The sequence below is a fragment of the Tenebrio molitor genome, chromosome 6 (genome assembly GCF_963966145.1).
Source record: "Tenebrio molitor chromosome 6, icTenMoli1.1, whole genome shotgun sequence".
NCBI classification, from domain to species: domain Eukaryota; kingdom Metazoa; phylum Arthropoda; class Insecta; order Coleoptera; family Tenebrionidae; genus Tenebrio; species Tenebrio molitor.
In genome coordinates this window covers 7,862,395-7,873,718 of record NC_091051.1, presented here as the reverse complement: position 1 = coordinate 7,873,718, position 11,324 = coordinate 7,862,395, and the positions used below count along the sequence as shown (strand labels likewise).

Sequence of the window (11,324 nt, the reverse complement as noted above, 5' to 3'; positions counted from 1 at the left end):
TATTTATTTTATGTTGACCAAGTGTCATCAATTTTCCACTCCTGAAAATTCTTTTGTGTATGGTTATCTAAACGTGGGATCACAAGAAGATCAAGAAAAGTGCAACATTAACAGTTTTAGTTATAAAAATGATTCACCTAAGGTCCTTCCTATTCAGTAGAATTGGCCGTGAAAAGAAAATAAACGAGTTAATTCCTGATTTTTTTTTATGTGATCCGCTTGAAGATAAAATAGTACATATCTTTAAGAATAGAAGGTCATTTTGTGCTCCGCCCAGTTGTCGACCTCGACTCTGTCTCGGTCTTCAATCTTTGGGCTTAGCACAAAAAGACTCTCTTCTACTCTTAATAATATAATCTACTATTGTGATCACGGGAGATGTTTTAACAGAGCTAAAATCATTTAAGTCGATGTCCAAAATTGTCCTGGTAGAATTCTAATATATCCTATTAAGGACGGGTATCCATCATTTTCAACATAATTGTTGAAAAGAGTGGTTTTCCTGATTGTTGGAAAATTTCTAAGACATCAGTTTTGAAGAATTTTAAATGTCCTGTTATAGCCGTATGAAAATTCTATGGAATATATGGCATTATGTGTCATAGGTCATCAGACAATAACAGACTTGTATAAATTGAGCGATTAAATTTATTTTGACTTTTAACGTCTTTTCACCTACGGCGGCTTTAATATTTTGAATGTCTTGGTTTTTAAGTTATTATACCGGGTGTAGAATTGGTTTACGAGACATAGGATTTTACATGTAAAAATAAAGAGTTTCAATTATTGGCTCCCCTAACAATTTTATGGCAAAATAGTTAAAATAAAAGTTAAAGAGAATTAAAATTATTGTCTAATTTCAATCCTAGTTGTTGTTGTATGTATATTTAATACCTATACAGGTTTATAAATTATCCGATTTTCGACATTTCCCACTAACTCAATAAAATATAATATAATAACTAAAACTAACTAACTAAATAAGACAATAATTCAAAACAATAACAAATTAGCAGCTTTCCAAATACAATTATCCCTCCCCACATATTGTCCCTCTTCTCCACTCAACCTTCTTCATCCATTCGATCCCTCTTCCGTCCTCATTCAACATTTCTTCTCTACTTTCCTCTCTCTCTCTCAATTCTACGCATTCATTCAACATATGTTCTATCGTCTCCTTTTTTTCTCCACACATCCTGCACACTCTAATCCTATCCTCATTCCAATATTTATTCTCTCTCTCCTCATTTCCACACCTAAATCTTGCTATTATCACTCTCTCCTTTCTACTCTCTCTTCCTAGGTACTTTGGTAGTTCTTCCGTTATTATTTTTTCATACTTCCCATTGTACCTAGATTCCCTAATTCTCGTTCTTCTTTCCTGCACTTGCACATCTCTGTCTCTCTGCACCAATTCATCTGTCATTGCTCTGCCTCCCTCTCGCATTCTTTCTATCTCCGCTCCTGCATACCCATTTCTTTCGAAATATGCCTCCCTCTCTTTCCATACCCCTTTTCCTATTTCTTTCCTTTTTTCTTTCAGACACTCTTGCAAAATTCTACACTCTCCTCTCTCTATCAACCTCTCCTCAAATCTTATTGCTCTCTTTCCTGCTTCTATTCTTATTTCATCCCTTTTTGTTTCCTCCATCACTATATAGCCCGGTGTCTCTCTATCTACTCCTAGCACCCATTTCAAATATTTTCCTTGCACCCCTTCCAACCCTTCTTGCTCTCTCCATCCCCATATTTCCGCTCCATACATCATCACGCTTTTCACCAGACTATCAAACATCATTATTCTCCTTCTAAAGTCATGTCCAAATTTTCTCTCTCCTATCCCCCATACCGCTCCTATTATCTTATTCGCTTTTTTCACTAACTCTCTCACATGTGCTGCTGCTGTGTTTCTTTCATTCAGCACATAACCTAAATACTTAAATTCTTTCACTTCTTCAATTTTATCCTTTTCCCATCTCCACTCATTTATTTTTCTCCTACCACCCCCCTTTCTAAACACCATCATCTTGGATTTCTCTACATTCACCGTCAACTTTTTCCTCCTCATATATTTCTCCATGTTTCCCAACATTTCTTTCATACCTTTCTCCTCTCTCGCTAGCACCACCAAATCATCCGCGTATGCCAAAGACCACACTTTTTCTTTGCCCACCACGACCCCCCCTGCCTGGCCCTTCCTGAACATCTCCTCTATATCTCCTATAAACGCTGCAAACAGGCTGGGGCTTAGTGGACAACCTTGTCTTACTCCCTTATACGTCTTGAAACATTCACTCACTCTTCCATCCACTCTCACTCTACTTATCGTCTCTTCATATATCTCTTCTATTTTTGTTACCAGATGCTCATTTATCCCTTTCTTTCTCAAGTATTCCCACAGTAAGTCTCTTTCCACATTATCAAAAGCCGCCTTCAGGTCTACAAAAAATGCATATATCTTGCTACCCCTCTTTTTTATCTCATTTCCTATTATATGATTCAAGATATATACGTTGTCCATAGTCCCTCTACCTTTCCTAAATCCCGCCTGCCCGTCTGGTAACGCACCCCGCTCATTCATTTCCTTCATCAGTCTTTCTTCCACAATCATCGCGTATACCTTATATGCCGTATTAAGGAGCGTGATCCCCCTGTAATTGCTGGCTGTATCCTTTTCTCCTTTCTTATAAATGGAGCATATTATCCCCTCCTTCCACTCCTGGGGGAAGCCCTCTCCCTTCCACACTCCATTCATTATCTCTAACAGCCTATCAACTTCCCTTTCAGTTCCATATATCCACGATTCGTTCTGTATACCGTCCCTCCCCGGTGCCTTTTTCCTTTTCAGTTTTCTTAGTTGTTGCTCTAATTCTTCTCTTGTTATCTCTTCTATTTCTCCCACTCTGTGTTGTCTCTTTTCCTTTTCTTGTCTGTTTTCCTCACCCCCCAACAACTCACTGAAGTACTTTCTCCATTCCTCCATAGTAATTCTATCACTCACTATTTCTCCTTTTTTCTTTTTTTCCCTATTTACGTATCTCCACACCTCTTCTTCCGTCTTTATACCTTTCATCTTCATTTCTTCTTCCATCCGTTTCTTTTCCTTCTTCTCTTTGCATACTAATTTGTACCTCTTGCGTGCTCTCTTGTACTCTTCCTTCGTTGCTTTTTCTTTTTTCCAATTTCTTAGTTTCTTTCTTGCTGCTTGCTTCCCTTCCCTGCATTCTTTATCCCACCACTCGTTTTTCCACAGCCCCATCTTCTCTCTTATCTCTATCTCTTTTTTTTCTGTTGCATTTTTTACGTTCTCGCTCAGCTCCCTCAATCCTAGTTTTATTCTAACATCTTGTGGTACTGAAAGAAAGGCAAGGAAAGAGTCAACACAAAAATACTAAAAAGTACTACTAGGCATGAAATTTTATTTCTTTCTTTAAATGGTATTACGGAGGGTCTTCTTTAAGAAACTTCCAAGCAATATTTGCTTCAGATTTCCCAGACCGACCAATTTCATCCATAGAAATAATTCGAAGAATTAGAGAGAAGTTTGAACATTTAATGGAAGATACCTCTTCATTCGTCCTGTAGTCCTGTACGAGTTCATTTGAAGGGCAGATCAAAAGAAAATTAAATAATAGTGAAACCACCCGACAAATAATTTTAGAACTCAAATTTCATTGCTAGTACTGCTTTTTAGTATTTTTGTCTTAACTCCTTTTTTGCTTTTCTTTCAGTACCACAAGATGTTAGAAAAAAACAAAGAGTGGAATTAGACAGTATTTTTAATTCTCTCTAACTTTCATTTTAACTATTTTGGCATAAAATTATTAGGGGAGCCAATAATTGGATCTCCTTATTTTTACATGTAAAATCCTATGTCTCGTAAACCAATTCTACACCCGGTATGTCATTACTTTCTATGATTTATGCTAATTGCTTTGTGGTTCTTTTTTATCATAATCATAAATATTTCAAAAACACGTATGGCTTTTACAAGGCTGGGTCAACAGAAAAAATTATCTAAGAATTTAAAAAACAATACCGAGAACTTTTGGATAAATTAATTACCACAATGTTAAAAACAAATGGTAACAAATTAAAAATAATGAATAATAATAAGGCTATTGTCAGGAAAAAAGCAGAATTAATTACGGCATAACTACCAGTAGATTAGCAATTCTGTGGTCATTTTTAATGATAACTGGAAGTAATGTTTGCATAAGGATATCAATATTGTACATATCATTATTATTGGTTGATCCTATTTAACATATAAAAGCGAACATTTCGGGAACCCGTTTATATTTTTGTTGTGTTTTGAAACGACAAGACCAAATACAAATATGTAAGTATCACATTTATTTAACAAAAATCTTGCTGACTGTTATTTTTGGAAGGTTACCACGAAAAGATTCAATCGCCATCACTGGCATATCTGGCCGTTATCCCAATTGCTCCAACGCCGAAGAACTGCAAAAATCACTCTTCGCTGGTACCGACCTGATGACAAACAACCACAACAGATGGTCCCACGAATCCTTGGAGACATCTCCCCGTCTAGGTCTGGTAACAGATTTTGACGTTTTTGATGCCGCCTCTTTCGGAATCAATCCGAAAGATGCAAACACCTACGATCCCACGCTCCGAAAACTCTTAGAAGTTGTTTTCGAAGCAGTAGTGGACGCTGGGTTGAACCCAACGGAATTGCGCGGAACAAAGACTGGAGTGTTTCTCGCTCTCACCAAAAATGTTTACTCTGATGTGGGCTCCACTGGTGGGATATTCTCGCGATCGGCTGCTGTTGCAGCCAATATGATCTCCTACATCTTCGATTTTAATGGACCCAGTATGGCCATGGACACGGCTTGCTCAGGTGGACTGTATGCTTTGACTGAAGCTGTCTACTCCATTTTTAACGACAATTGTACCATGGCTGTGGTGTGTGCAGCACAAAGCCAGTTCGACCCAGGTGAAAGCATCGAGTTGCTGATAAAATATGGAGTGTTGCATATGGATGGAACATGTAGATCGTTTGATTTAAACAGGAAGGGATATGCTAAATCGGAAGCTATAGTAGCTGTGATTTTGCAAAAGGTTGAAGAGAGTAGAAGAATCTACGTTACTGTATCTGGTGTTGGTGCCAATGCTGATGGGTTCAAACGGGATGGGATTGCTCATCCGTCATACCAGTTCCAACTAGCCATGTTGAAATATGTTTACAAGAAATTTGAGATCAATCCATTGGAAGTTAATTATATGGAAGCTCACGGTACTGGTACTGTGGTCGGCGACGTTATTGAAGCTCAAGCTATTGATGAATTCTTTTGTGATGGACGAAAGGAGCCGCTGTTAATTGGAACTGTTAAATCTAACCTCGGTCATACCGAATCTGCTTCGGGTTTGGTCTCTTTGACGAAAATTATTATCGCCATTCGCACTGGACTCATTCCAGGGAATCTGCATTACGAGAACCCCGATCCTAAAATCAAAGGTATTTGTGAAGGACGTTTGAAGGTGAGTCTTTGTAACCATATCTCGTAACAACAAAGACAGTCAAAATTTGACAATTGCTATTGTTTTTATCTCCATGTTATGCTTTAATTCAGCTGATGGTGAAGAATACACCTTTGCCAAATGGTTTAATTGGAGTCGACGCCTTCGGCTGGGGAGGAACAAACGCCCATGCTGTTGTACGTCCACATACTGAAAAGAGGAACATCACCAATGACTTACCCTACCGCTTGGTCAATGTTAGTGGCAGAACTAAAGAAGCTGTGGAACTCATGTTGGAATCAATTGTTGAAAACAAGGCCAATGAAGAATTCTTGTCGCTAATTGACCACGTATACAACAAACCCATCGATAATCAGACATATCGTGGCTACGCCGTCTTGTCTGACAAGAGTCACTACGAAATTAATCAATCATCGAAGAAGCGTCCAATATGGTTTGTTTATTCCGGCATGGGTTCGCAATGGCCCGAAATGGCTAAAGATTTGATGAAGATTGATGTGTTTCGTAACACCATGCAAAAGTGCGCTGCTGCTGTAAAACCCTACGGAATCGATTTAGAAAATGTTGTCACGAATGGAACGAAAGAAACGTTCGACAATCTTATCAACACTTTTACAGCTATTACTGCTGTTTCGGTGTCTCTGACCGATGTTTTGACCTCCATGAAGATTGAACCTTCAGGGTTCATGGGCCACTCTTTGGGAGAAGTCGGTAAGTATATCGTAAAGCGTATGGAATCTGTGCTTGGAAGAATACTTCTAGGTTGTGCTTATGCCGACGGTTTAATTACCGCTGAACAAGCAACGCTGATAGCTTACGCTCGCGGTTACGCCGTCGCTACTTCTAAGATAGAACCTGGACTGATGGCAGCCGTTGGACTTTCCGCGGAAGAGTGTTCAAAAATACTCCCCGAAGGATTATTCATTTCTTGCGATAATTCCGAAGAGAGTGTGACAATATCGGGACTTGACCAAGCCGTTACAGACTTTTGTCAAGAACTGACCACTCGGGGAATCTTCAACAAAGTTGTAAATACTGCGAATCGTGCTTTACATTGTCCACTTCTTGCTCCAGCGGCCTCAAAAATGTACAATTTCGTGAAGAATGTGTTGCCTGATAGCAAGTTGAGATCAAAGCGTTGGCTCTCTTCGACGGTCCCTGAAAGCGAATGGGACAGTAAATTGGGAAGATACAATTCAGCAGAATATCATTACCATAACTACTTGAACAGAGTTGAATTTCGACAGCTGCTGAAATATGTACCCAAAGATGCCATTTTAATCGAGGTGGCACCAATGGGTCTCCTCCAGTCAATTTTAAGAAGAGCACTCGATAAGAGTGTTACGTTGTTGTCGCTGGTCAAACCAGGTGAAGACAATTTCGACTATTTGTTGTCCAGTGTTGGAAAATTATACATGAATGGTGGGAGTTTGGATTTAACGCAGTTTTACAAAACTGTATCTTTCCCAGTTAGTATTGACACGCCAATGATATCTAGCTTGATAAAATGGGATCACAGTGTTAAGTGGCATGTTCCTAAATACAACGCGCAAAGTTCCTTCGGAAGCAGCATTGACATAGATATGAACGAGCAAAGTAATCACTTTCTGGAGGGCCACGCTGTTGATGGAAGAGTCGTTCTCCCTGCCTCAGGATATTTAGTAAGTTTCTTTAATGTCTTATTTCTCTTGTTGTCAGATTAAATAGTTTTTAGTATGGACTACTTTTGCAAAAATGTTAGAAAAATCTTTCACAAAGCTACCAGTAATTTTCAAAAATGTGAAAACAATAAGACAGACATTTCTTCTTAGAAATTCTGTTACCAGTTTAGTTGTGAATATTTGTAGAACAAGCGGTTACTTTGAAATACATCTGAAGGATGAGTTAGTACCGGTGTCAACCGGATGGATTTTCGTTCACGAAAATGTCGAAGGAAAATCTCTTGATAACGTAAAATCTTCATTACCTGATCAGTACAAATTGAAACTTACCAGTGACGACTTTTATAAATTTATGCATCTGAGAGGTTTCAATTACGATGGAGTTTTCTTAGGAGTGCAGGAATGTGATTTTGTCGGACGATCTGCAGTTTTAAAGTGGAACGAGAACTGGATAGCGTTTATTGATACAATAATCCACTATGTATTGGGGGTTGAAACGAGAGAACATTGTCTTCCTACGCGATTTGAGGAAATAGTCATTCACCCCGAAAAACATTTCAAATGTGTAGCTCTAAACACATTGTTAAAGTTGAGTTATGATGAACACATAAAGTCTGTAAAATGTGGGGGTATAGAAATAAAACACATTGTCGGAATGAATGTAAAACGACACCATTCTAGCATATCACCGGTGGTAGGTAGATACGCTTTTGTAAAAAATTATGACACACAAAGGGAAATGGATTCTTTCATCCACAGTGTTAATGTTGTTTCGCAAATTGTTACTGAAAATTCTGTTGAAAACTTGAATATCAAAATTGCCGAGACTGACTCAGACAAAGCCACTGAAATACTTAGGGACATGATGGAGAGGGTTAGTTTCAAAAGAACCACATTTCATAAAATTGGCCCAATCGGAAAAGAAATTGATGACCACTATGATCTTCTGATTACTCAGGATATAAAACCCGATCATATGAAATTTATTGAAAATTGTAGCAACAAAGTTAGATTTATTTTTGGCAAAGTTCAAAACTTAGAACTCACAAACTTTGAAGTTATTTATCAACACGTGACAGAATCAGGAACTTATGTTCTTCTCCGACGTTGGGTAAAGCTTCCTGAGCAATACACCGTAATTAAGGTGAACAATAACAATTTCAAATGGATTGAAGATCTAAAAGCTGCCATAAGTAAGGAACAAAACCAACACTCACGAATCTATCTGGTAAACGAAGACTTCAATTCTGGAATTGTTGGTCTTTTCAATAGTATTCGCCAAGAACACATCTGTCCAAACCTGAGAATATTTTTTATAAGAGGAGATAAAAACATGGAACCATTTTCACTCAGATCTAAATTTTATTTGGAACAAGTAAGAAAAGATATGACAGTTAATGTTTACCAAAATAACTCTTGGGGTACGTACCGGTTTCTTCCTTTGCAACTCTCTGAATCACGTTTGTACCGAAATGCTTGCCTCATCAAGGATAACAATAATGTGCAGTGGATGCAAAGCTCTCCGTATTTGTCTGACATAAAAGTGACGGTAAAATGTGCCAGCATCAATGAACTGGATTTTTTGGTGGTCAATGGAAAAGCTGGATTTTATCCAGGTGACGAACATCTTGGTTTGGAATATTCTGGTGTAAACAAAGATGGGATTACGGTAATGGGACTAGTTCAAAAGGGTGCTGTGGCTACTTCAGTAGAAGCTCATCCATATCTCACTTGGAATATTCCCAGCGGTCTGACTTTTGAAGAGGCTGCTACTATCCCCCTTGCTTATACACTTGTAAGTAACAAATTATTATAGAAAATCAATTTTTTGATTTGAAATTATTTAGAGCTACTACGGCATATTTGTTCAAGCTAGATTTTCCCCGAACGATACTATTCTTATCCATAACTGCACAGACGGTGTTAGCTTAGCGGCAGTAGCTTTGACACTCACTAAAAGCTCTTCGGTTTACTTTGTTGGCAATTCACGTCAAACAGACTTATTGAAAAAACATTTTCCTAAATTACAAGAAGAAAACATGATAATCGATTCTGAAGATAATCTATTCTACGAAGTCATAATGAAGAAAACGAATGGAAGGGGTGTTGACATTATTTTTAATTGCCACTCTTCTGAACTGTTGAGATTGTCAACGAATTGTGTAGCGAAAGGTGGATGTTTCGTCGAAATAGACAGTGACATCGATATGAGCAGCGATTTTGTAATTGATGACTTCTTGGATAAACATTTTTCCTATCATAACATCACTGTTTCCAACATTTTCAAAGAAAGAATGGAGATTCTGAGTCAAATAACTGAAACTTTGAACGATTATTTGAAGGAAGAACTTATTGTTCCATTGAAGTATAGAGTTTTTGACAAAGACGATATAGAGTCTGTTTTTAAACATGTTAACAATCGTAGAGAAAAATCTGTAATGAAAATATCTTCTGGACCGGAAAACAAAATTTTGGCTCTTCCTCGCACATACATGGATCCAAATAAATGCTACGTGCTTGTCGGTGGCTTGGGTGGTTTTGGTGTAGAATTAGCAAACTGGCTAGTTGAGAGAGGTGCTACTAAGCTAGTGCTCAACTCTCGTCGTGGCATCACCAGTGGATACCAGTCTTTGTGTCTGCACAAATGGAAGAACCAAGGAGTCACCGCCTTGGTTGATACTTCCGACAGCAGCAACTATCAAGAAGCAGAAAATCTATTAAATGCTGCCTCACGTATTGGTCCTGTTGGAGGAATTTTCAATTCGGCACTAGTTCTGAGGGATGAAATGATCACTCAACAAACTGCACAAGACTTCGCTGATGTTTTAGCTCCCAAAACTTGGAGCACTCAAAATATGGACATTCTCTCCCGAAAGCTTTGCCCCAATTTGGATTATTTCGTTGTTTGCTCGTCAATAACATCAAGCATAGGTAATACAGGTCAGACCAATTACGGTTTTGCGAATTCCGCCATGGAGAGAATTTGTGAAAAACGACAAGCTGATGGATTGCCAGGTTTAGCCATTGAGTGGGGGCCCATCGGTGATGTCGGTGTTTTAGCCGGGATGAAAGGAAACGTCAAGATGCTGGAAGCTTCTACCCAGCCAATACGGTCAATCTTGGAAACTTTAGACAAATTGCTGCAGCAAGATGCACCTGTTGTTATCAGCTGCGTGTGTACCGATGATAACGAGGAATCGAGTGAAAAGAAAACTCTCATTGAAGCAATTGCTGGTCTTTTTGGAATCAAGGATGTAGATTCGATTGATGATTCAAAGACATTGTCCGATTTGGGAATGGATTCGCTTCTGGGTTACGAAATTAAATATATATTATCAAAGGAGTACAATATCGAGCTTGGTATTAACGAAATAAGAAGCACCACTGTGGAACAGCTAAAAAATTATCATGTAGACGTTTAGATGTAGCAAAAATGGAATCGGTTGTATTATATGAATTATAACGCCAGAATAAACTTTTGAAGAATGCCAAATATTTATTTTACGCACCTGTACCTTGTATTATTTAACGAAGCATCAACAATTTCTCACTCCTAGGAAATATTCAGTTACCTTGATACGAATTCACTAGTGCGTCTAGAGAAAATCGAATAAGTATGTAGAATCATTTATTTTTAATACCTACTTAGTTCGATTCCAGGACTAAAAGGTAAGGGTAAACGTGCAATTTTTCATTCCTTCCCGAAGGAGGGCGGGCTGCTGAGACTTTCCTCACCTTTTCGGCCCCGATGACTGGAAGATTCGGGATGGATACGTGCAGAAATAGGGTTTTAGGTACTGAGGGGTGAGTATTGACCCAGAATTTGCCTTATCTTTGATATGAGACCTGTGCTCATATCAAAGATGTTGTGGGAATGGGAAAACCCCTGAAAAAAACCCACCCAGGTCCTGGGATTTGAACCCAGTATCTCCCGCATGCAAAGCGGCGCGCTAAGCTTTGCGCCACAATGCTCGGTTTCAGCACTATCGTAGTTAAGATTTAAATACTTCATCATTAAGCTTTTTTGAATACTAATCTGTCAAGACCTGAGGTTACAGCTTTTTAAACTTTAGTTCAGTCGCTAACAGGAAGCAAAAAGTTGTTAATATCCTTGGAATTAGAACTGATTTTCCAGAACTGTGTTCAAATTAC

General features: G+C 38.4%; 1 protein-coding gene across 1 annotated transcript; it reads left to right on the top strand.

Annotated features, from left to right (window-relative positions):
* The first annotated feature begins 4,287 nt into the window (after positions 1-4,287).
* Positions 4,288-10,659, top strand: LOC138133575 (fatty acid synthase-like). The gene is made up of 6 exons (XM_069051516.1): positions 4,288-4,342; positions 4,395-5,511; positions 5,604-6,222; positions 6,274-7,172; positions 7,219-8,967; positions 9,020-10,659. Coding segments are annotated over exons 1-6 (5,961 nt in total). The 5' UTR covers positions 4,288-4,340; the 3' UTR covers positions 10,595-10,659.
* Positions 10,660-11,324: the final 665 nt, after the last annotated feature.

What these genes read in the sequence shown, in the direction of transcription:
- LOC138133575 (XM_069051516.1), top strand. An exon ending in TCCCTGCCTCAGGATATTTA is followed by an intron (nt 7,173 to 7,218) that starts GTAAGTTTCTTT and finishes CAGATTAAATAG; the next exon opens with TTTTTAGTATGGACTACTTT. An exon ending in TCCCCCTTGCTTATACACTT is followed by an intron (nt 8,968 to 9,019) that starts GTAAGTAACAAA and finishes GAAATTATTTAG; the next exon opens with AGCTACTACGGCATATTTGT.